At 38.2% G+C, this 27,259-nt stretch overlaps 1 protein-coding gene and 1 long non-coding RNA gene across 6 annotated transcripts; one reads left to right on the top strand and one right to left on the bottom strand.

The window, feature by feature from the left end:
- Window positions 1-3,235: 3,235 nt before the first annotated feature.
- LOC107812765 (uncharacterized) lies at window positions 3,236-5,062 on the top strand. Its single transcript, XR_001654169.2, has 3 exons — window positions 3,236-3,444; window positions 3,915-3,978; window positions 4,775-5,062. It is a non-coding gene; the product is annotated as an uncharacterized LOC107812765 (long non-coding RNA).
- Window positions 5,063-21,679: 16,617 nt separating this feature from the next.
- On the bottom strand, window positions 21,680-26,893 carry LOC107812767 (uncharacterized). Of its 5 annotated transcripts, none has more exons than XM_075247835.1 (6): window positions 26,731-26,893; window positions 25,713-25,782; window positions 24,402-24,499; window positions 22,743-23,959; window positions 22,141-22,655; window positions 21,680-22,042 (listed from the first exon to the last, which is right to left on the bottom strand). In XM_075247835.1, exons 3-6 carry the CDS (start codon window positions 24,418-24,420, stop codon window positions 21,934-21,936), a joined length of 1,860 nt encoding a protein of 619 aa, XP_075103936.1. In that variant the 5' UTR covers window positions 24,421-24,499; window positions 25,713-25,782; window positions 26,731-26,893; the 3' UTR covers window positions 21,680-21,933. The 5 variants fall into 5 exon arrangements, with proteins under 5 accessions (XP_075103936.1, XP_075103937.1, XP_016493424.2 ...); XM_075247836.1 differs by having other exon boundaries at window positions 22,743-23,886; window positions 26,731-26,884; XM_016637938.2 differs by lacking the exon at window positions 26,731-26,893 and adding an exon at window positions 26,174-26,451 and having other exon boundaries at window positions 22,743-23,886.
- Window positions 26,894-27,259: the final 366 nt, after the last annotated feature.

Genomic DNA, 27,259 nt, shown 5'->3' with positions numbered 1-27,259 from the left:
AAGCTTTAAATTAGGAGAGTTGACCAAGTTTGACTTTTTAGCATTTGACCTCGGATTGGAATTCTGATGGTTCCATTAGCTTCGTTAGGTAATTTTGGACTTAGGAGCGCGTCCGAAATGTAATTTGGAGGTTCGTGGTAGAATTTGGCTTGAATTGGCGAAATTGGAAATTTGGCAATTTTTGGTCGGTAGTGAAAAATTTGATATCGGGGTCGGAATGGAATTCCGGAAGTTGGAGTAGGTTTGTAGTGTCATTTGTGATGTGTGTACAAAATTTGAGGTCATTCGGACGTAGTTTGGTTAGTTTCAGCATCAGTTGTCGAATTTGGAAGTTTAGAAGTTCTTAGGCTTGAATCCGAGGGTAATTTGGTGTTTTGATGTTGTTTTGAGTATTTCGAAGGTTCGACTAAGTTAGTATGGTATTTTAGGATTGGTTGGTATGTTTGGTTGAGGTCCCGGGAGCCTCAGGTGAGTTTCGGGTGAGTTTTGAGCGAGTCCGGGCATTTCCGGAACTCAAGTATGGTTCTGGTGCTTTAAATTTTGCGGACCGCAGCAGCATTTCGTGGAGGCGCTTCGAATTTTGCGGACCACAGCTGAATTTCGCGGACCGCGCTTGAAAGTTTTGCAGATACGCTGGTCCGACTTCGGAAGCCTATATTTTTTGATATACAAGCAATTTTGAGATGATTCAAAAACGAAAGTTGTATCCCTTCGTGTCTAGTTTCTAGAAAGGTAAAGAAGTCATTATTTGGACATCTGTATAGAAAGTTACGACCAAAATACTAAAGCCTGGCAGTGGAGCCACCAAAAGCACGGCCGCGCTCAAAGTTTCGCGGACCGCGAAGTGGGAGGCCAGAGGTGCACTTTATAAACGGGGTTTAGGGAATTATTTCACATTTTGGACCTAGGGAGCTCGGTTTGTGGCAAATGTTACCCATAGATTTTTCAAGAAATTCATCGGGGTAAGTGATTCTTACTCGAATTTGGTTAATATATATGAATATATCAATGATTTCATCATCTGATTAGTACTTTGAGGTGAAATTTTGGGGAAAATTATAGAAACTTCATAAAATGAATTCTTGGGATTTGAATGTCAATTCGAAGTCGGATTTGAGTGAAACTAGTATGGTTGGATTCATGAGTGAATGTGTGTTTGTAATTTGTGACTTTTATCCGATTCCGAGACATGGGTCCGGGGGTCGGATTTGAGCCAATTTTGAGTTTTGGGTTAATTTGATAGTTTTTCTTGTGGAATTCATTCCATTAGCATTTATTGATGGTATTGTATTGATTGTGAATAGATTCAGAGCATTTAGAGGCCGAATGAGGGGCAAGAGCATCGCGAAGTAGGGACTTGATCGATTTGAGGTAAGTAACGATTGTAAATCTAGTCCTGAGGGTATGAAACCTTGGATTTCGTATCATTCTACTATTTTGAAGTGACGCACATGCTAGGTGATGGGCATGTGGGCGTACACTGTTGGGGATTGTGACTTGGTCCGTCCCGTAGCAACTGTAAAGTTGCATATTTTGTTAAAACTAAATGATACTTATATGTTTTAGAAAGAGTTTCTGTAAATTGGGTTGAATGCCATATTTTGGGCCTTGTGCCAGTGCTGTGTGGACCCTTAGGGGCCTTTTCTTACTATCCTCTCACTGTTTTCGATTGAAAATCTATACTCGATCATGGTTATACCTGTTTATTGCATAACTCAGTTTTTATTACTCGATTTTGATGCATATAAATGTTGTTTTGGGTTGAATACCCTGTTTTCACTGAAATGCCCTAGTGGCTTGAGAGGTTTATGACAGAGTGAGGCCGAGGGCCTAATTGTGAGGATATTTTTGGGATCGGGCTGCACGCTGTAGCAGGCCATGTTGGCTTTATATATATTATTACTATTATATGGATCGGAGTTGCCCGCCTGCAACAGGCCTTATTGGCTTATTATGGTACGTGAGTTGTCCGTGCTGATTCTGATATGATATTATAACACGTGAGTTGTCCGTGCAGATTATAGCGCTTGGGCTGAAGGAGCCCCTCCGAAGTCTGTACACACCCCAGTGAGCGTAGGTACCTACTGAGTTTGAGTGCCGAGCGCCGAGTGCTGAGTGACTGGGAGGCATGAGTGATTGTTAGGTATGCCCGAGTGGCATGAGTGATTGTGAGGTATGCCCGAGAGGTATGGGTGATTGTGAGGTTTGCCCGAGTGGCTGTATATGAGTAATGTTGCCCGATGGGATATTTATAATTTTACTGGAACTGGGTTTAAATGAGATGATTTGGTTCAAACACTGTTTTTTTTAGCATGTTGTATTTTACTAAGATTTCATGATATGAACTTTATATGCTTTGTTGCTCGTCACTACTGCTCAGTCTTTATTTGTTATTGTTACTTACTGAGTTGGCGTACTCACGTTACTCCCAGCACCTTGTGTGCAGATCCAGGTTAGATGGACACGGTAATGGCTGTTGACTATTCCGGTTGTAGATTTTCTCGGGGATAGCAAGGTAGCTGCCTGACGATCGCAGCCCTGCTTTTCTCCCTCTTATATTCCTTTAGTTGTATTTAGCTATTTTCCAGGCTGAGTTAGTCTTGATATTGTTAGACAGATTGTAGTAGATGCTCATGACTAGTGACACCCCGATGTCGGATTTTTCTTTTCAGCATTTTTGTTTTGATTTGAACTCCTTTACGAAGGTTTTTACGCTAAATAGACTTGAAATTATCCTTGAAATGAAAATATCGGTTTGTTTTGGTATGAGTCGGTTTGCCTAGTTCCACGATAGGTTCCATCACGACATGTTAGGTTTTTGGGTCGTGACAAAAATAATACAATATCATCTTGATGTTTGTCTCCTTCTTCTTCGTCTTCACCTTCAGACTTAGCAATAGTTGATTTAGAGGCAACACTTTTTTTCTTCTCTTCATGTCCATATTTTTTGAGATGGGTTTGCTCAAAGGTTATAAGGTCTCTACGAAGTTCATCATATGATAGTTTGTCGAGATCACCTTTCTCGAGATCTCCGTATTCAAGAGTATTAACTTTTGGTTGCCATAAAGTGGGTAGTGTAATGACCCATTTTTAACTATGGACATTTTAAGTCATTAGCTAAATTAATAAAATAAAAGAAGAGACAAAAAAGAAAAGAAAAATACTATGGGCAATTAATGGGCCGAGCCCACTATAATATTACATTACGGGAGTTAGGGATTTGGGGGGAGTTATATTCCAAGATTAAAGAATCAAAAGGCAAAAGAGAGGAAAGCTTAACCTGGAGCAAGATATTGGACAACAACTCAACTAAAAACCAAGGTAAAATACTTCAGCAACGTGAAAGAATGTTTAGAAGAATAAAGTTTTGTCATTAAACCATACAAGACAAAAGAAGGAGCAGATTTGAAGCTCATAGCTACTGCCACACCTCGGCTTATACAGGTTAATGTTACTTTGATTCTATTTGAGTTGTTTCCCCGAGTATGTAAGGTTTCATTGGAAACTGAAGCTAAATACTAGCGAGAAAGATGATGTGCACTTAACTTTAATTGGGTTTAGCTATGCACATATTAGGGTATAACCTATTTTGAAGAGTTATTGAGAGTGTTTAAGTTTGAATTGTTTAGCTTTTTAAATCTGATATTGGAATTGAGATGGTGCTTATTTATAATGGGTAACATTAAAATTGGATATTTTATTATGATAAAGTTATTAACTGATGTTCGATTAATGAACTGAGAAATAAAGAATTACAGAGAATAGTTTGATAGGGTCATGGGTAGCCTGATTGAGGTTATTTCAAATGGAATCAGGAGGACATTTGATAGAATAAAACCCGACTATGTCGTAGTTCATGAAGTTGATACTTAACTCATGAAGTTGATACTTAACTCATGTTTCTGATAATATAGATTGATCGAAAGAAGTTGTACGGACTGCTCGAAGTGATACGCTTTGTATTTCGGCACGAGTATTGTGAGTAGTAATCTTATCGCAACTTGTGTTTTTATAACTTGTATGGTTTATACATCATTTTGAAAATAGTATTTGTTACCCGTGTTTGAATTTGTATGTGGGACAAGTCCTTCACTCAATATGATACCGAAATAATTATTTGCGATGATCACAGTTGTTATAAATATTCTCGCCGTTACTAGATATGTTTTACTGTTACCGGAAATATGATTACTGTTACCGAATGAAACTACATGATTTGATAAGAACTGAAATGTCCTGTACTGTTTTAAAAGTATTTTCATATGAATATTGACGGATTATAAAGACAAGTATAGATGGAAGGAGACTTTGAAGGATCCCGTAGCTAACAACGGGTTCGTTAGACCTCATGCATCTTGTATTTACAAATTACCGATTACAGTTATAGCCCTCGCTAGTGGGAAGGTAGAACTAGCATACAATTACAGTTTTCCCTCGAGTAGGGACCTACAGTTATATTTGACTCCTTTTATGAAGGGGTCCACACAGTGATACAGATTACATGGTCCTTTCTTGAAAATCTCCCAAATATAAAGATTTTTTATGACACAGTATTTAGCGAGTTTATTATCGATTTGTTAAATTGATTTCTGTTACAGGAAGCATATAAATAAACTGATTATATTTACCATTTTTGAGAGGGCGTTTTATTTTTATGACAGTTCTGATTATTATTATACAAGCATATTTTCTGATTTGCCCCCAATTAAAAATGATTGTGGTTAAGTGTTATTGCTCACTGAGCTATTGATTCATTCCCCGCTATGTTTTCCAGAGACAGCAATTGGCACAAGGGAGGATTTCATTAATTAGAGTACACGAGTTGGCAGTTCCTGGTGAACCCCACATTGCTTCGCGAGGGCAAGGAGTTACCTATTTGCTATTGTCTCTTTTCTTTTGAACTCTTAGAATCGCTCCATGGTCATTTTTATTAGCGTCACGAGTATTCATTCATTATTCTAAACTAGTGACTAGTATTATACTTTCTTTTCGTATTTTTGAGATGGATTTAGTGTATCCTACTGGTTCGGAATTAATGTGATATTCTACTCCAATCTCCTTGGGTTGCAAGGGTGTTATCTCTTTAGCTCTTTGTAATATGAATTGAGTACAATTTGTGTGATTTTCAACGTTCACCACCAACGTTTACAAGGTTGGTTTTCACTCGCTCACCAACAACGAAGAAGGGTTGGTTTTAATACGCTCACCAACAATGCAAAAGGTTGGTTTTTACTCGCTCACCAACAACGACTCTTTGGTTTTCACTCGCTTACCAACGAAATGAATAATGACACAACCTCTAAGGACACACTGTCTCTCTAATAATTTTGTCTCTCTAATAATTTTGTCTCTCTTCACTCTTTTGTGTACACAGTAAATCTACTAAAAGTGAATTACAATGCTTGTTAAGAGTAGAATAAATAACTTGTAGTTGGGTAGACAATTGTATAGAAAGCTGTGTACTTTCTTCCTTCATAAAGTTTGTATATTTATAGCCCTTTCAACTTGTTCTAGCTATTGCACAGCCCAAATGGATTTGACCGTTACTCCTTTATTTGTTTCCATAAATTGCAGCTCCAGTACTTATATGAATATGGACAGTATATTGACTTGGCACTCTTTTGAATGTAGATATACCATAGGCATATTTGCAACATTGATTTCTTTTCCTTGTTTGGCTTCTTGTATTTGGTTGTCTCCACTTTCCTTTATTGAATATGTAAAATATTCGTTGAGTACCAGCATGAGAATCCTTGTGTAGAGGATTCTTTTCCTTTTTTCTTTTCTTGGTGCTTGAGTCATTAATGAGCTCTCAATTTGATCATAAGTAATTTTCTTCGTAGGCCTATAGAAACTTGATTCAGAAATACAATTCTTCAACATTCCATTTGTTGATCCTTCATTCACCGCACCTCTTTTTCCTTTTATGGTAGTAGAATATTCTCTCTTTATTTGGATGTAATATCTTGGTTGATCTTCTTTAGAAAACCTTGCATTTCATAATTAATTTCTGCTGCATCTCCACGTGCATCATTCTTCAACCTTCTATAGTCTTGATTCAATATTCAAGAATTTCCATAAGAGCAATAGTCATTCTTTATATGGAACTCAAACTTATTTCCATAAATTATTCTTTTTCCATACCAAAGAAGGAATGTAGTAAGAATATTTTTTCATAAATAATAGTAGTATTTTTGAACTCCTATTACATTGAAAATATTCCTTTCTTGATCTTGAAAAATAATCTTCCATAATATAGATTGTACTACATCTATAATATATTTTCTTTCCATAGAAAATATATTCTTCCTTGGCCTTGTAGTATCTTTTTTATATAGTATTTTTCTTCCACAAATTAATAGATCTTCTCCATGATTTTAACAACTTTCCTTTCAAGATATTCCTTCCATTATTTCCGCATATTCTTCTTCAATATTTGAAATTTGACTTTAAAATATTATTCCATCTATGACGCCTGGAGATTAAATCTCAGAAAATAATCTGCCTTGATAATATTTTCGATCATAAATTCTTCACATGAAATTCCCTTTCTCATATTTCTTTGGATCTTTACCAACTTCTTTTTCCTTGAACAAACCTGTGCAAGAATAAGATTACCACAAGTAAATGTTCTTTAATTAATAATTATGTTAGTTTGTTATCATCAAAATTAATACGTGAAACCTTGAGGCTAGCAAAACAACCCCCCTGAAAGAATTTAATACTTTCTTCTTCACACAATTTGCAGGGGATTAAATAAAGCCCACTTGGAGGTCATTAGGCCACTGAAATTAAACTCAGTAATACTATAAGTTGAAGGAGTTAATTCATTGTATGGTCACCCAACTTATGGGAATATCTATCAAATCACTTTTGTTTGGTTTGGAACAATAAAGTCACCCAAGTACTGCCTTTTTGACTAAGAAAATAAAGAACACTTATTTGGCGCCATGTCATTGTCACGACCCAAAATCCATTAAAGGTCGTGATGGCGCCAGACACCGCTGTCAGGCAAGCCAACAATAAATACTCAATTTGGTTCTTGTTTTAATATTTTGAAATCATATTTTTCCTTCCATTAAATAGTAGAAGATGAAATTTACAGAGTAAATGATAATATTTTTAACAATTTCAATACAGCACAACTCATAATTACCCCAAAATCTGGTGTCATAAGTGCATGAGCATCAAGTAGGAATGTAAAATAAAATACAACATCTGTCCATAATATAAATTTGGGCAGGAGAAATATAAATACTCTGAAGGAGATTCTGCCGACTGCGGGTCGTAATATGGAATGCAGCTCATGTAAGTCCCCGTATGCATACACGCCTCTTCTCTCACAAGGCCACTAGCCACATACGTACCTGCACAAAAATGTGCAGCAAATGTAGAATGCGTACGTAATCAACGTGTACCCAGTAAGTATCTAGCCTAACCCCGGAGGAGTAGTGACGAGGGGTCGACATAGACACTCACTAGTGGTCTAATAACATCAGGTACAGTAAAGAGATAAGTAAATATGAGGCAGAGTAAATAAATGAGGTAAATAAGTAAAAAATCACGTGGTACAAATCCCTCCTCTTTACGAGGAACTCAAGCTCTTCATTAGAAATTCCCTCTTTAACCGGAGCATATACATACATATATATTGGATCTCATCAGGTAGATCGTCATAACTCAAATCGAAAAAACTCACAAATGTACTGACCTTTTGCCAAATATTACGCACGAATCCATGAGGATATGATATAGGAAATGCCGAGGCGTACGACCCAATCCAACATAAGAATTTAAACTGTGCACTATCGAGGGTCGAACAACCCGAACCATAGATACATCTACTAAACTGCCGAGGCGAACGACCCGCTCCCATAAGAGTGTGGTACATAAATCATGCCGAGGCGAACGACCCGATCCCTTAAGAGTGAAATATAAATTCCTGTCGAGGCAAACGACCCGATCCCATAAGAGTGAAATAAAAATTTCTGCCAAGGCGAACGGCCCGGTCCCATAAGAGTAAGAAGCTTTGAAGGTCCTTGACCCCACTCACGAATAAACGTGTGAGTTGTAATTTCTTTAATAAAAACCTTTCAATGACTTATATATACCACGAAAATATGCCGTAAGAAGAGTAGAATTATTCGGTGACTAATCATGAACTCGTAAAGTCTCTACAATAACAAGTCTAGTCTCAAGTAGTAATGTAAAATAGAGGAATTTAATAGGCGAGAGACTGCTCAAATAACACAGCTATAGCATGATGTGAACCTAACCCTACCCGGGCAATAACATGAATGTAGCTACGTACAGGCTCGTCACCTCGCACGTACGTAGCCCCCATAACAAGTAGTACACATCAATATACAACACCTACGGGTAATTTTCCCCTCAAAGAGTTAGACAGGAGACTTACCTCGCTCCGAAATTTCATAACCGGCTCCGAAGCCCTCTAACACCTCAAACTGATGCCCGTTGCTCCAAAACTAGTCAAATAACGTGTAAACCAGTAAAAATATACTCTAATACTCATAACAAATCAATTTAGACAAATTTCCAACTCCGTTCGAAAAGTCGATAAAGCAACCCTCGGGCTCACGTGTCCGGATTTTGAAAATTTTCAAAGACAAACACTACCCATAGCAATACGAACTCAAATATATAATTTATTCTCAATTTCATGCCCAAATTCGTGATCAAAATCCAAGAATACCAATTTCTATGTTTTTCTTCAAAACCCCAAATTTCTACTAATTTTCATATTCAAATCCATATAAAAGCCATATATTTAGCTTGTAATAAATGAAAATCACTTAGCTTGTATTGCTTGATGGAAACCTCCCTTTGAAGCTCTCCAAAATCGCCCCAACCAAAAGAAAAATGGTAGAAAATGGGCCAAATCCCCGTTCTTAAAGAACCCTTCTGCCCAGCAACTCCCGCACCTGCAGCCGCTTCACCGTATCTACGGTCTCGCAGGTGTGGCCAAAACCTCGCACCTGCACATGCCTTCTTCCCAGCACAGCTCCGCACCTGCGATGCCAAACGCGCTCCTGCGGTCTCGCATACGCGGAGACCTTCTGCTTCTGCGACTCCAGCTACCAGCTCGCATTCCGCTTCTGCGGAGCTTTCCTTGTATCTGGGGGCTCGCAGATGCGGAAACATCCTCGCATATGCGGCCATCCCAGCTCCGTCCAAATGTCACTTCTGCGACCCAATTACCGCACCTGCAGCCCTATTCACGCAGGTGCGATTGCACCAGGTATCAACTGCCTCATCACTTCTTCCAAGTCCAAACTCGGTTCGTTAACTATCCGGAATCCACCCGAGGCCCTCGGGACCTCAACCAATTATACCAACAAGTTCTAAAACATAATGTGGACTTAGTTGAGCCTTCAAATCACGCCAAATAACATCGAAATCACGAATCCTCTTCCAATTCAAACTTAATGAACTTGAATTTCCAAACTTCTACAATCGATGCCGAAACCTATCAAATCACGTCTGATTGACTTCAAATTTTGCACACAAGTCACATTCGACATTACGGACCTACTCCAACTTACGAAATCGGAATCGGACCCCGATATCAAAAAGTTCACTCATGGTCAAACTTCTTAAAATTATCCAAATTTCCAACTTTCGCCCAAATGACCCCAAAATGACCTACGGACCTCCAAATCCACTTTCGGACATGCCCCTAAGTCCAGAATCACCATACGGAGCTATTCCCAAGCTCAAAATCCCAATCGGATATCGATAACATTGAAATGATCTTCAACCCAAATTTATGAAATCCTTCCAAAATGTCAAGTTTCCACAATAGGCGCCGAAATATTCCCGGGTCATCCAAAGCCTGATCCGGACATATGCCCAAGTCCAAAATCATCATACGAACCTGTTGGAACCTTCAAATCTCGATTCCGAGGTCGTCTAGTAAAAAATCACACTTTAGTCAATTCCTCCAACTTAAGACTTCCGAAATTAGAATTTTCTTTCCAAATCAACTCTGAACTTCCTGAAATTAAATTCCGACTACTCGTACAAGTCATAATACCTTAAGTGAAGCTGATCAAGGTCTCAAACCACTGAATAACGCGCTAGAACTCAAAACGACCGGTCGGGTCATTACATTATCTCCCACTTAAACATACGTTCGTCCTCGAACGTGGTAAGAATTGCTGTGGAGTTTGTCCGAAATCATCGTTTAACACCTCGTGCACCTACCCCTGCTACCGCAACTCAGTTATGCACATTTTCTTGAGCAAACCTGAAAATCCTTCCCCTTTTTTTGGGTCAAATAAGCCTTAGAGCCAAATTCCGACATCTGAAATTTTCTACCAGGTCTGTTTCCAACATACGAACACCGTATCCATCACTACATGATGTACCAACACATGATTGTATACCTTTACCGAATTCTTACCATGCACCGCATAACTCATTTTCCTAAGGCAATCTTTCCAAAGCACAACAGCTAAAGTTTCCATTGACCCGAAGCCCGTAGTGTACCTCACGACCAATTAAGCCTTGTTTTAACTCTCGCAACACTGCCACGACAGAGAAGACTTGTATAACTCATAACCATCTGCCGAATCACAATTTATGGAGTCTCTTCTCCCGACAAGAACCATTACCTCATTCTGGACTGAATAATAATACTTACTCTTTAATATGCTTCATATAAATCTGATCGCACTGATCCCAGGTCCAATAATCTCGTCTCACCCAGTACAAGCTGCTCAGGAAATAAGCTACCTCGGACACTGCCAAAAGTCTCATATGATGCCACAATGTGCCAACAAGCTACAACCCCGAATGTGATACATAAGGAAACGAACTCTGGAAAGAACTACTCAACCCACGTAGCTAATTTAAACAACCGAAAAAATGTCATGAACCTTCCTCAGAATATGAGAAGCAAATCACACAATAATAGATGTGGGAAACTATACTCAATAACACACTGTTGCGGCGTGCAACCCGATCCACACATGATACCATTGCGGCATGCAACCCGATCCAACCATGATACCCATGGCGGCGTGCCACCCGATCCAAACAACATATCCGTGGCAGCGTGCTACCCGATCCAACCATATACCGGTGGCGGCGTGCCACTCGATCCACACATAATAATCTAAAGAAAACACACATCGAGTCATAATGCTTATACTCACGAAATGCCCGAATATCAACCATAAGCACGCCAAGTGCATAATACAAATCCTGGGGAGACAGGTAGTGTCATACGCTATAAAACTCAAGCACAACTAAGGTGCAACATATGATTTGCATCTCGAGAGCCATCATGCTCACATAATACCACAAACCATACGGGACCTCAATACGAGTGCGAATAAACAAACCACCTCACAACCCACCTAGTATAATATAGATTACACGGAATAGCTGACGACAAAAATAACATCCAAGGCCCAAAGACCCTTCCGAAAATAATGCTATGCTGAGACGAGCACATCCGGCCTGATATAGAGCCCACATTCATATTTAGATCTGTCCATGGACCTCAAACCGATTCTAATCATACCATGCTTGGCTAAATAGCCTCTCAAGGACCCACAATGACCTATCCACAACACATAAGAACAACCGTCAAATCCGTAACAAACTTCCAAATTCCACAACCAAATGAACCGAGCGCCCTTCAGGCATAAATTCTCACATTAGCGATAGTACCACAATCTCCATACTTGGTTTTAAATCTTTAATCAATCAAGTGACTACATGTCACACTTATACAATCTTCCCGTGGGATACACTTCCACGACCTTTCGCATCAGGTAACAAGTCTGCACATCCATACTACCGGTCACACTAATATTGTAAAGCAAATCAAGAAGCTGCAAATTAGTACACGAAGCCTCTTACACAAGACATCGATCTCAGGTGACGCTTAGGACAACACCAGCTTACTCCAAACATCTGAATTTTTCCCTACTTATCCGAGCTCATGACATTCTTGTCAACACCGAACCGCGACCTTGATCCTCAGCTTCCAATTTCCCCTGCCGCTCACTGCACCTAACATGCCAATACATGAAAGTACCAGAATCCCATAATAACCCCTGACCCACTAATAGGATAAACACTTTATCATTTAGAAACCTTTTAATTAACTCATTTCAGAGAACCATTGCAACACGTGACTGAATTCACATAACTGCAGAAAATACAAACCTCAAGTAATAGTCTAAACTACCATAACTCTTCCGGGATCCATCTACACATAACAGGCCATAATACTCGAATGCCTCCGAATGAAATCAATTACGACGGCCGTCAAGCCCCGCACGTACGTCCACAAATCACATGTATGCTTAACACGCTGAAGGAACTGATCATTGCCACCATCATGCCAATTCAACCATTGCTTACCGATCTGACTTCTTCAAATTTACTCTGGACTTGCCTTAGGAATAATAATAGTAGCTCCATTCAAAATATCATGAACCCAAATCCTCACTCACCCTGAGGGACCTTATTTCACGAGACCACGTTGTCTCCAAAACCCATGAACCATCTCATACCCTCCTTGCGCATATTCACATCTTCAACTGGTACACCTATTCAGATAATTCTTCCATGAATCCGAAGTTAGTTTCTCCCGTTCCTCCGATGCTGCACTGCAGACTGTAGACAACATAGAACATTCCAAGTCCCCCCTTTTTCATAATCCACTGCCAAAACTCGCTACTTAACAATACTCCGAACTCGAAATCCTTAGGCACCGCGCCTTGAATTTTGAACCTACTAGGACCATTGTTGAGAGTCACCCACTCTGACTTGTCCACGAATATAATCAAACTCCAAGGCCCTGCTAGCACATGAACACCCTCTCGAAGAAGCAACCAGCTGAATTCCTTTCCTTATACATCACATCCACACGAAGCATAAACTCTGAGTCTACCCAAGACCTGAACATGAACCGATAAGGCCAAAGATAGCACACATTCCTCAAATCCTTTGCCCAAGTTACCACTGATGTTTTCTTTCCTTAGTCGTAATAACCCATCAATACACCGATAACCAGAAACCGCACAAGTTGACAATTACGCAATCCAATCATAGACGGTGAGGCTCTCCCACTTAGCTTGAAGCTACAATTACATAACCCTAGGACCCGCCAAGGTTCCTTCTTCCCCATTGACATCAGCTAAAAGTCCAACAATGCATTCCAAACTCGAAGTCATGTTGCATCCAAATAAAATCCATGGTCCTAGTCACTGCCCATCACGATTCCCAAATTGCCCTAAGCTTCTCTCAAGGCGTGTGGCTATCCTACCACAGAACCCATATGCTACTCTGCCACTCTCCCACTTTGGTCAAACCCTCTTCTTTAAGCAACTCTTCGACTTCTACTTTTCACACTTGACCGCCTAACAATTCAACAACCGCAAGATACCTCCCACATGTCCTTTCCTCGTCCTTCGATGCCCAATTGTTTCTCCAAACCCGAATCCATCTCTGTAACATCCGAACACATGAGTCGCCACCAACTCTAAACCTCTTAGAAGATCATCTTTCTAGAGCCATCAATACTAGAAGTACCAATTCGATTCTGAAATAGCTACACTTTGATATCTCTGACAACCGCCTCTCAGGCGCCATTTCACAACACCCTACTCCGAAGGCAATTTAGAGAAGACCATAACACCGACGAGCTTAACACATTAAATCAATGACGACGACACCACATCACAGATGAAAATTCAACCGCGCTCAAAATACCAAGTCTCGTTACTCCATCAACCCAAACATTCATAGTCCGATTGCCTTCCCTCCGCTAGAAATAAAACACTGAGCCTCTGAATCATGTACTGAGTAAAACCTCCTTTAAAGTCATTCACTGCCTCGTCGCATAGACATGCATCCTACCATTACACAAATACGGTGCGATAACAATGCACGAATCATCATAACAATCAATGCCAAATCTCAAAACCATAGGAAAAACTGATGCTACGCTGAAACGACAAGACGACCTTCTGTAAGGCGACGATAATAGCCCAATCAAACACGTAGGCAGAGACATCCTGCACCACCTCTATCGTACCATAACAATTCCCCGATTCCCAATCTATAACAAGTGTTTCATGTCGCATAAGATTGAATAGGAAAGAAATAAAGGTGCAAGCCTCAAAAGAATCAATTCGCACGATGAGGAATCAAGAAGGGAAGTGCTCCTAACATCCTTGTAGCCTCTCGAAGATAAGTACATACGTCTTCGTACCAATACGCAAGACTCTACTAGACTCTCTCATGACTCATGAGACCTAAGTGAACCTAGCGCTCTAATACCATATTGTCACGACCCAAAATCCATTAAAGGTCATGATGGCGCCAGACACCGCTGTCAGGAGAGCCAACAATAAATACTCAATTTGGTTTTCGTTTTAATATTTTGAAATCATATTTTTCCTTTCATTAAATAGTAGAAGATGGAATTTACAGAGTAAATGATAATATTTTTAACAATTGCAATACAACCAAACTCATAATTACCCCAAAATCCGGTGTCACAAGTGCATGAGCATCAACTAGAAATGTAAAATAAAATACAGCATCTGTACAGAATACAAATTTGGGCAGGAGAAATATAAATACTCTGAAGGAGACTCTGCCAACTGCGGGTCGTAATGTGGAATGCAGCTCACGTAAGTCCCCGCATGCATACACACCTCTACTCTCACAAGGCCACTAGTCACATACGTATCTGCACAAAAATGTGTAGCAAGTGTAGCATGAGTACGTAATCAACGTGTACCCAATAAGTATCTAGCCTAACTCCGGAGGAGTAGTGACGAGGGGTCGACATAAAAACTCACTAGTGGTCCAATAACATCAGGTACAATAAAGAGATAAGTAAATATAAGGCGGAGTAAATAAATAAGATAAACAAGTAATAAATCACGTGGTACAAATCTCCCTCTTTTCGAGGAACTCAAGCTCTTCAATAGAAATTCCCTCCTTAACCGGAGCATATATATACATATATAGTGGATCTCATCAGGTAGACCGTCATAACTCAAATCGGGAAAACTCACAGATATACTGGCTTTTTGCCAAATATTATGCACGAATCCATGAGGATATGATATAGGAAATGCCGAGGCGTACGACCCAATCCAACATAAGAATTTAAAATGTGCACTGCCGAGGGTCGAACGGCCCGAACCATAGATACATCTATTAAACTGCCGAGGCGAACGACCCGCTCTCATGAAAGTATGGTACATAAATTCTGCCGAGGTGAACGACCCGATCCCATAAGAGTGAAATAAAAATTCCTGCCGAGGCGAACGACCCGATCCCATAAGAGTGAAATACAAATTCCTGCCGAGGTGAATGGCCCGATCCCATAGAGTAAAAAGCTTTGACGGGTCCTTGACCTCACTCACGAATAAACGTGTGAGTTATAATTTCTTTAACAAAAACCTTTCAATGAAGTATATAAATCACGAAAACATGCCGTAAGAGGAGTAGAATTATTCGGTGACTAATCATGAACTCGTGAAGTCTCTACAATAACAAGTCTAGTCTCAAGTAGTAATGTAAAACAGAGAAATTTAATAGGCGAGAGACTGCTCAAATAATACAGCTATAGCATGATGTGAACCTAAGCCTACCAGGGCAATAACATGAATGTAGCTACGTACGAGCTCTCATCACCTCGCGCATACGTAGCCCGCACAACAAGTAGCACACATCAATATATAACACCTAGGGGTAATTTTCCCCTCACAGAGTTAGACAAGAGACTTACCTCGCTCCGAAATTCCATAACCAGCTCCAAAGCCCTCTAACACCTCAAACTGATGCCCGTCGCTCCAATCAAATTAGACAAATGCCCAACTCCGCTCGAAAAGCCGATAAAGCAACCCTCGGGGCCACGTGCCCGGATTCCGAAACTTTTTGAAGACAAACACTACTTATAGCACTACGAACTCAAATATATAATTTATTCTCAATTTCATGCCCAAATTCGTGATCAAAATCAAAGAATACCAATTTCTAGGTTTTTCTTCAAAACCCCAAATTTTTACTAATTTCCATGTTTAAATCCATATAAAAACCATGTATTTAGCTTGTAATAAATAAAAATCACTTACCTTGTGTTACTTGATGGAAACCTCCCTTTGAAACTCTCCAAAATCGCCCCAACCAAAAGAAAAATGGAAGAAAATGGGCCAAATCCCGTTCTTAAAGAACCCTTCTGCCAGCGACTCTCACACCTGTGGCCGCTTCACCGCATCTGCGGTCTCGCAGGTGCGGCCAAAACCTCGCACCTACGCATTCCCTCTGCCCAACACAGCTCCACACCTGTGATGCCAAATGCGCCCCTGCGGTCTCGCACATACGGAGACCATCTGTTTCTGCGACTCCAGCTACTAGCTCGCATTCCGCTTCTGCGGAGCTTTCCTCGCATCTGCAGCCATCCCAGCTTCGTCCAAATGTCACTTCTGCGACCCAATCGCCGCACTTGCGGGCTCGCACCTGCGGCCCTATTCACGCAGGTGCGATTGCACCGGGTATCAGCTGCCTCGGCACTTCTTCCAAGTCCAAACTCAGTCCGTTAACCATCCGAAATCCACCCAAGGCCCTCGGGACCTCAACCAATTATACCAACAAGTCCTAAAATACAATGCGGACTTAGTCGAGCCTTTAAATCATGCCAAACAACATCGAAAATCACGAATCCTCTTCCAATTCAAATTTAATGAACTTGAAATTCCAAACTTCTGCAATCGATGCCGAAACCTATCAAATCACGTCCGATTAACCTCACATTTTGCACACAAGTCACATTCGACATTATAGACCTACTCCAACTTCCGGAATCGGAATCCGACCCCGATATCCAAAAGTCCACTCCCGATCAAACTTCTTAAATTATCCAAATTTCCAACTTTTACCCAAATGACCCCAAAATGACCTACAGACCTTCAAATCCACTTCCGAACGTGCTCCTAAGTCTAGAATCACCATACGGAGCTATTCCCAGCCTCGAAATCTCAATCGGACATCGATAACATTGAAATGCTCTTCAACCCAAATTTATGAAATCCTTCCAAAATGCCAACTTTCCACAATAGGCGTCGAAACGTTTCCGGGTCATCTAAAGCCCGATCCGGACATACGCTCAAGTCCAAAATCATCATACGAACCTGTTGAAACCTTCAAATCCCGATTCCGAGGTCGTCTACTCAAAAATCACACTTTAGTCAATTCCTCCAATTTAAGGCTTCCGAAATTAGAATTTTCTTTTCAAATCAACTCTGAACTTCCCGAAATTAAATTCCGACCACGCGTACAAGTCATGACACCTGAAGTGAAGTTGTTCAGGATCTCAAACCGCTGAATGACGCGCTAGAGCTCAAAACGACTGGTCAGGTCGTTACAGTCATATTAAAAAAAAAATTAATAATAAAACTCATTTAATTCATGTCTCTTATACCCATTTAACCCACCCGATAAGAAAATGGGTCTAATTTTAAATAATAAGTTCTTATATTAAATAAAGAAAATATCTCTCTCTATATATATAGAGAGAGAGATTTTCTTTGTTTATTATGAGAACTTATTATTTAAAATGTCTCTATATATATGTATATATTGTTAAACCAAGTGGCGCTTTAAGAAAAGGACTTATGGAAAAATTAGAACAAAACTAATAATAATTAGGATAAAGTTAATAAGAATTGTAAAAATCAATCATATTGATAATTGAAAGACAAAGTTTGAAATTTGAATTTAAAACTAAATATTTAACAACAGATATTAAGAATAAGATTCACTAGATAGTCCCATTAAAATGATGTATTATTTTGAAATTTAGATAGTCTTATCAAATATATATTATTTTCAAATATGCAATTATAATTACTTAAATTTGAACTGAAAAATTAAGATCAAACGTTTTTTAACTAGAAGATAAATATTGGTCAAATACCCATGCGGCCCTTTAAACTTGGCTCCAGTTTTCATTTTGACACTTTAACTAAAGCCACTACCTATTGAACACTCAAACCCTGTCTTACTTGTGCCTATTAAATACAATAGCTGACATGGCAAAAAAATGTGTATTTCACCACTCTTAAGCGCGTGAATGGATATGAAATTATATTTTTCCTTCTTTTTTATTTAAATAAAATCTCCTTTTTCTAAAGAAACCATAACACCACCTTATTAACTCCATTACTGCCGCTCCTCCGCCATTGGTGCCACCATTTTCCTTCGTTCTTCTTTCTCCGCACACCACCCTCCACCCTCTACCCTTCCCCTTCTTCCTCCTCCCTACCCACCACTTCCACCACCAACCTCGATCCTTTCCCTTCCCTCCTTACATGAAACGAAGATTTAAAAATTTAGAGACGAAGAACAAGTTGACTCAGAAGGTTGAATTGATGAGATAACTAAAATTGATCAGAAATTGGATCAAAGAAAATTGGTGAAATATGAGATTGACGAAGAAGACGACGATGGAGAAATTTTCGACCATGAAGCTCTGCAAATTTTTCCTGAACTTCAAATTATTTTTTGTCTTCAGATATTTATTTTTTAGTCAATGGACCAATCTCATACATCGTCAATCTGCTGCAGAGCTTGAAAGAAATTAGATTCCATAGAAGACTCTCCCCAATACACAGCGTTTAAGCAGATGGAATGAAACCCATTTCTCTTTCTCTTTTTTCCTTTCTAGAATTTTTACTCTTCTTTTTCTCTGCTCACTTGTCTTTTTCTTATTGGTGTCATTTGTTAGGTCAATGGCAAGTAGCTTCGCGCTTTGAAGTCTGTTGAGGGTTATAAAAATGTGTTTAATAGGTATAAGTAAGATAAGGTTTAAGTATTCAATAGGTACTCGTCTTAGTTAAAGTGTTAAAATGAAAACTGGAGCCAAGTTTAAGGGGCCGCATAGGTATTTGGGCATAAATATTTTTTAAAACACATAAAAAAATACTGGTGAAGGATATTATTATAAAAATTATTTTTATTGAATAATTTTAACGGTCTATAAAATTATAAATATATTATTATCGTAAACTTATAAGTAAAGATATTTAAAATCTTCATATAAAGCAGTAAATTTAAAAATTTCTTATTATTATATTATAAAGCAAAAATATATCATCAATATTTTTAATCTGAATATCCAATTTAAGTTTCGAAAGTTATAAGATTCTATCTAATCAGTAATGCTTTTTAGAATAGTGTAAAATACATTACAAAAATATCATATTAACTACACCAATGTTTTTTTGAGTGTACAGTCTCACCTGCTATATTGAAGAAGATTCTGCATTGGCAATGTTTGGCTAGGCAGCCTATGGCATGACAAGTTGAGAAGGAATGGGATATAAAACAGGGGGAAGGAAAAACTGTTGAGGCTCATATTTACAGAATGGCGCTGGAAGCAATTATCTATGCTATATGGATAGAAAGGAATATGAGAATGTTTCAAGGAAAAAGCAAAACAATAATGAGTATAGTAAGGCACATTATTCAGGAGGTGTATTGTCGAGGTGCCTCATGTGTTAGGCTACGAAGGAAGATGACTGAGTTAAATTTTTACCCTTAAATTTATAGGTCGTATAGCGTAGCAATAGTGATAGAAGTATTAGAATGATATGAAGATACAGGTTTGGGGTCGTCTATCCAAATCTGACCTAGTTTAGTTTTCATCTGCTTGTACATATTTACTTGGTAAATAAAGAAAAGTTAATTACCAAAAAACAAAAAACTAGACCAATGTTTGCAAGGAAAGAAAAATAATTGTTTGTGGAAAATAAATTGTATTATTTAAAAAAAAAAATTTAATGACATGGCATGCCAAATAGGTATTTCTTATTTTTTGAGTCAAAAAGTCATAGTTGAGTGGTCTTATTGTCCCAAATCAAACAAAGTGACTTTGGTAGGATACTCAAGTTGGGTGACTATGTAGGGAATTAACTCTAAATTGAAGGCATTGTCAACTTTCAAATCACTAAATTGTTCCTCTGTGACATAAAAATGGATATTTATAGAGAAAATTGCATGAGGTGTCCTATTTGGTCGTCCCCATTTAACTTGTACCCATTTTAATTATTTAGAATTATTTTTTAACTAGTACGCAAAGTTTAGATAACTTCAGGCTTTCTCCTCCTCCTCCTCCTCCTCCTTCTTCTTCTTCCAACTTGTCACAACCCAACTCTCACTAGAACCGCAACGACGCCTAACACTACGTGCTAGGCAATCCAACAGTCATACAATAACAATGAATTTGAATAAACATGGTTTAATAAACTCAACAATGAAAATATCGTGAAATAACTATTGAAAACTCAACAATACTGCTACAACCATCCCAATGATATGATGTCAACGAGTATATGAGCACTACTGAATATCATAATACAAAAGCCAAATCTTTAATACAACTGTCCGGACAATAGAACAATAACAAAGGAAATAATAGAAAGAGAACTTCAAGGACTGCGGACAACATAGTAGCTACCTCGTAGTCTCCCAAAAGCGGGTAACAACACAACTCTAGAAATCACCTCATCCGGTCTTTGCTATGGAAATAAAGGTGACAGTGAATTCATATAGTATTTGTGAGCATATTTTAAGTTAGTTTATGGTGTTTTATGGTGGTGAGCTGTCGTGGAGCTTTATTTTTTTACTACTGCTTGGGGTTTCTTCTTCTTAACTATAAAATGAGTTTGTTAGATTTATTGTTGTTTTGACAAATTGATGATTGAGGTTTGTTCTTTATGATATTTGTAGGTTATGTTTCAAATTTGAGCTCATTTGGAGTAGATTTAGGTGTTAAATCGTTTATTGGATTGTTGAAATTCGAAGAACAAATTTCTGTTTCTGGGCAATTTGCACTTCAGACCTACGTGACTTTAAGTGCATGAAAACATTGGTTGTACTTCAGACCTATTTGGCTTTAAGTGCATCTGAAGTATAATTTTTTCACTTCAGGCCTATTTGGCCATAAGTGCACCTGAAATGCAATTTTTTCACTTCATACCTATTTGGCCTTAAGTGCATCTGAAGTGCAATTTTTTCACTTCAGACCTATTTGACCTTAAGTGCATGAAAACATTTGTTGCACTTCAGACTTATTTGGCCTTAAGTGTATCTTAAGTGTAATTTTTGCACTTTAGACTTAATTGGCCTTAAATGCATTGCACTTCAGACTAATTGTTTTTAAACTCCAGACACGATAAGTCTGGAACTGATCCTAAAGTGGGTAGGCTTGCAAAGTCTTGTGCAAAGTGGATATAAATTCAATTATGACCCCAAAACTGGGTATAGATGCAAATGCCCCGGTTTTTAGTGCTCAAGACAATGGGCCTTGACCAAAAGTGTCAAAGGACAAAACTTATTTAGCCAAGGACCTTGCTCAATCAGGCATTTACTACAACAGGTGAGCTTTGATCTAAATCAGAAGCCCATATTTGTAAAGAATTACATGTCCAAAATTGCAAACAACAAGAATCTCTGGCAGTAACCAAAGAAAAGCAGAGACCTCTTTTCTTTCAGTTTAACAATCCGTATCCCGTTTGGCACAACTAATTCACATTCGCGGCGAGTAAGTCCACTAACAACAAATACAGCAATAACCGACAATAGCTACGTATATCTGCAACAATTAACATACTAGGAACTCTCATAATGTGAACAGTAGATGAGTATAGGATAGATTGTATAAGGAAAACAAAGATGCAAGAAAAGATTTTACATCTGCAGCCTCCATGTTTAATAAAACAAACTCTAAAGCCATGTAAAACCTACCAAGAATAGCATGCCACCCCCTAAGAGAATATCAACATGTATACTTACAATACTCAAAATGTTCGACATTTAAGGTTATGTATATTTTTGAACTAAGAACCTTATAAATAGAATAAATTAAAAAAAAGAATTTTAGAATCTACAACACAGAAGGCCCTGCTTCCAACCCTTTTGTTTCCGTAAACGCCTCCTTTCTGCCTTTGCCATTCTTATTGGACTGCTATTCCATTCATTTTGTAAACTGCAAAAAGAAAGGGAAAATGTTAATCACAAGTTACTAATCAGGATTAACTGGAAATGAAAAGGAAACTTAAAGCATGAGAAGTAGCAAAGCATTACACTGGGAAGGCAAAGGATCTGGCACTGGTTGTGCTGGCATCTGATCGAAGAGAGATGCTCCCAGAATACGATATAGGCCCTGAGTAAGTAATAGAACCTGATGCAGGAACTACAGAAAAACTTGCCTCTCCATCCGCAAAATGACCTTGGTCACCTGGTGGGAAATTACCCGAGAGTTTATCTTCAAGATTAGCCACATTTTGGGATTTTTGTTGAACATTGTCTGCAGTATTGTCCACACTGTTATGAGCTTGACTAGCAGCTGAAAGATCATCAGAATTCCCATCCTTGTGAACGACGATGACCTTTGACATGAGAGAATCTTCAGGCAAGTTTTCGACATCTTTTTCCTTGCTTATTGTGGAGTCTGGCTTGGTCGAGTTGAAGTCGAAAATACTAGCTCCAGTTTCCTTCTTGCTATTGTGGAATAAGTTGGAAGTTGGACCGTTGTTGTCCATCTCATCAGACGCAGAGACTGCAGTCTGGCTTTTCAAAGTTGCTTGCTCCAAAGGCATCTGCAGTTCAATAAACTAAATCTTTAAACATTACCAACCAAAAGAATGTGGCCAAAGAACACACCTGTAAAGCTAATAGGAACAAACCTGATCAGGTTGCAGTGCAGATTGATCACCATCAGATTTAGCTTTTTGGGAATTAAGGTTGGATTCCTCCGTACGAACCACATTATTAGCAGATGATGTCTTTTCTGTTGCATTAGTAACTTTTCCATTTGCAGTACATTTTGAACCAAAAATCATCATCAAATCCTCCAGATAAGAATCCTTATCAGCATTTTTGTTGGCTTTATCTTCTGCGGAGGGATTGAAACCATTTGGAACGAGTACTCCAGTAGCCTGCTCTTGTTCTATATCATGACTCGCAACGACATTCTTGGCGTCTTCGACAGATGAATCTTTCGATACAGATGAAGTGAGTGACCCCTCATCGACACTTTCCCTTGTGTTACTCTGCTGGTCTTCATCAGCACCAACAGAAACGGACGTGCTAGGTTGATCATCTTTCCAGCTTTCAATTAGAACTTTATCCACTGCAGGTACACCTTCATCCATGCATATATCTTTAACAATGTTAAAGTTACTCTCTCTGTAGCAAACTGTCAATTCAGGCAGATCATGATCAGTGACACCTTTATCGCTATATAAATTTGTGTTGTTCTCAAACAACTCTGAGTGAGAGGTAAAAGGCGAATCAGAGTCTATGGTTTTATTTTCTTTGTGATCAAGGAAATCAACAATCATGGAGCACTCATATTCTGGAATATTCCATGGCTGATCTCGATCTTTTGTATCACATTCAAATGGATTTCCACCCCTCTTGCCATGAATGATATTCGACAAGCCTCCATTTTGATCATTCGTCATACTTGCAGCATCAATTTCATTTGTGTTACTTAAGGGAAAGTCACAGGCAAAAGGATTTCCACCTCTCTTGTCAGTGATTACTTTCGACATGTCTCCATTTTGATCGTCCCTCACACTTGAAACCTTAATTTCATTGTTGGTATCAAAAAATATAGAGTCATCAAGTTCAGGAACTTTCCAGAATTCATTCCCATCTTCTCTGTCGCATGCCAAAGGGTCTTCGCTATTGTCATGGACATTTGTATTCTTAAAGTCTTTTGTTGGAAAACCTAAAGAATCTTCCTCCTCGAAACCGTTCGAATGACTTAATATCCCGTTCTGACTTCCTTTCATGTTAGGCTTCTCTTCAGCTGTGTCAAGGACGCTGTTGTTGCATTCAAATGTTTTAGAATCATGCACAGAGACTAGGTTTGAATCACAAAACAGAGGATGGTTATCTGCAGTCGAATTTAACTTCTCAATGCAGGGATCAAGATTTGTAGGAATAATACATTAAAAACTATCAAAAAAACTCCCAAAGTAAATATATCTTAGAAATAAAGGAGTACTATAAGAAAACATTGACATTTCAATTACTTCATACTTATTTGTCAAAACAGGAAGGGTAGCCCGGTGCACTAAGCTCCCGCTATGCGCGGGGTCGGGGAAGGGCCGGACCATAAGAGTCTATTGTACGCAGTCTTGCCCTACATTTCTACAAGAGGCTGTTTCCACGGCTCGAACCCGTGACCTCCTGGTCACATGGCAACAATTTTACCGGTTACGCCAAGGCTCCCCTTCATTTATCAAAACACACTAAAAATTACAAAAAAAAACTGCAGTGCTTAAGCAGCTGCAGCACAAAAGCAAAAAAGAAGAAAGAGGAGTTCGAGTACACACCAGACTTCATGGTTTGCATCAGCTGGTAAAGTCTGGAGAATTCTCAAAAGCTGTGAAGCAAACATCAAAGTAGCCAGGAAGAAACACAACTCCGAAACCTGTGTCAATATAAATTTCAAGATTATTTTTAAGAACATTGGCTGAAATCTCCTGCAACTTCCCAGAATCAGAGTAAATTTTAGCACATGCCCAGCAGAAGTTTGAAGAGTATTACTTAACAGGTTTGAGATACCACTATCCAATATAAATCAACCTTTGAAGTTTAATGACCCGTTTAGTGGTGGATCTAGAGAAGGGGAGCCTAAGCGTAACTGATAAAGTTGCTGCCATGTGACCATGAGATCACAAGTTCAAGCCGTGAAAATAGTTTCTCGTAGAAATGCCGGTAAGGCTGCGTACAATAGATACTTGTGGTCCAGCCTTTTTCCGGACCCCACGCATAGCGGAAGCTTAGTATAGCGGGTTGACTTTTTTTTTTAATTGGTGGATGTAGACCAGACGCAACGAGTTCAACAAAACCCACTGCATGTAGTATGAACTATGTGTGTGTGAAGAAAATATTGGCACATATATAAAGAATAGAACCCCACTAACTATAAATCCTGAATTCGCCGCTGGACTTGCTTACGGTGAATTGATAAATAATTAAACACAACTAGAAGAAAGTTCAAATTAAATAAAAAATCAGTTCAAACCCATGGCCAGAAAACAGGTAAGGCTCATACTTGTATGCTACTCATAAGTTAACATTCTCTTCAACATAGGATTCTCACTTTTTCCAGAAACTCAAAGAAACCAAAAGGTGCTAAATCATCTCAATCATAAGATGCCCATAATTTAAAATAAAACAAAGTGCAAGTCAGACCTCATCTTTATTTTATCTTTCTGTGACTTTCTTTTCATTTAATTTTTTTTTCCTGTCAATAAAATAGTGAATTTATGTTTAAATTGCCAAAACCACCAGGAATCTTAACTTTGTCCACTTTTGAAGAAAAAGACAAGAAATGATCACCCTTTTGAAAATTTGTACAAAGCTCAAATGAGTACATAATTAAAGATCAATCTCCACCATCCATTTTGTTCTTTAGCTAAATTACATAATCATTTCTAACTAGATCTATATTCTGATTGTTTAATAACAAAATCTCTTCATAAAAAGTTAAAAAAATTAAAAAGAAAAAGATTTCTTCACAATGATACATTCTGACAGGTTGTCATGGGATCCCAAGAAAATTCACAATCTCATCTCATAATCCATAAAAAAGAATTACATCTTAATTATTTAATCAAATGATTAGCATAAAACTTTACCTGGCTAAAAGTGGATCAAAAGAATTTTCCTCTTTATCCCTTTAGTACAAAGTTCTGCTTCTGGGTTCCACTGCAAAACATTAAAAAGCACCAAATTTCATCAGATTAAACACAACCTTACTACTTCAAAAAACTAAAAAAAAAACAACATGAAATCCGAGAAAAAAAATCCAATCTTTGCCATGGAAATTGAAAATCCAACAGCAGAATCAAACTAAATATGAAGAATAATCCCAAAATTTTACACATATAAAAGTAGCAAATTTCATCAAATTATAGAAATAAAACTTAGTACTTCAAAAAAAATCTTAAGGAATAATGAAATAGGAGTAAAAATCAAATCTTTGCCAAGAAAATTAAAAAACCCAATTGCAGAATCAAGCTAAATAAGCAGATCAATCCAAAGATTATAAAAACAATCTCCAAAAACACAACAAATTCGAAAAATCTAAAAAAAAAACCTTAATTTGTCTTGTTGTGAAGAAGAAGAATAGGGATGAGATAAAGTCGGACAATTAATATACACTCAACTTATAAAACGACAAAGATCATGCCGTTTTAATTTGCTTCTTTGAGGAAATATAGAAAGAGAGAAACTGTATGTGAAGTTAGAAAACGCAATGAACGTGAATGAAAAGAGAGAGTGGGAAGCCAGAGAGAGTGGGAAGCCAGCAAATATTAACACAGGCTGTGTTACACAGCTCCCCAAGTTTACATAAAAGGTCAACTCTTTCTCTATATGTATATGTATATGTATATGTATACAGAAACATATATATCTGAAAAAATACAGTGTGCAATTAATGTAAGGATACTTATCTTACATGATGGTGTACGTGAAAAAGAGAGAACAGTTGGTGGTGGTCATAACTGATAAAGGTGCAGAGCACGAAGAGGAGCTTATAAAAAGGCATTTAATTATTGTTGTACACTCTATACATAAAGTGGGAAAAGGGAAAGAAAAAAACAAAAAGAAAAGAATATATATTTATATATTCGAAAGGGGCGGCAGAGTTACCGGAAAAACAGATCAGCCGATTCACTACTCCGGGGACAGAGCAGTATTAAATCAAAGGAATCAGATCCATAACTAATACTGTCGTAATAAAAACTGTAATCTAAAAAACAGAGAGGGGTGGTGGGGGTTCTGACAATGGAATCGGGGGATATATAAATGAAGTGGAGAAGAATGGAAGAGCTGACTTTGTTTTATTTTTATGGAGAGAAAAAGGACAAGAGATGGTCAAAAAGGTAGGTGAATTGGATTTAAGCTGTTTGGTTTGGATTTCTCACATTTTTGTTTGTCTTCCCTTATATTTTCATTAAAAATTAATATTTGGTTGGCTGCATACAAAGTAATTTTCGTGTAACTACTTTTTCTTTTTTAATTTATCCTAAAAAATAATACTATTTTTTTAATATTTAAACACAATTTAATTTTTTTTATTAACTAAATAAAAGAATTTGTGAACTATCAAATTAAATTGATCTATAAGGGATCGTTTGGTAGGGTGTATAAGATTAGTGCTAAATAGATAGTATTAGTA

This window comes from Nicotiana tabacum, chromosome 24 (assembly GCF_000715075.1).
Source record: "Nicotiana tabacum cultivar K326 chromosome 24, ASM71507v2, whole genome shotgun sequence".
Taxonomy (NCBI): Eukaryota; Viridiplantae; Streptophyta; class Magnoliopsida; order Solanales; family Solanaceae; genus Nicotiana; species Nicotiana tabacum.
The sequence above is the reverse complement of the archived record's forward strand: the minus strand, read 5'-3'. Positions and strand labels throughout refer to the sequence as shown.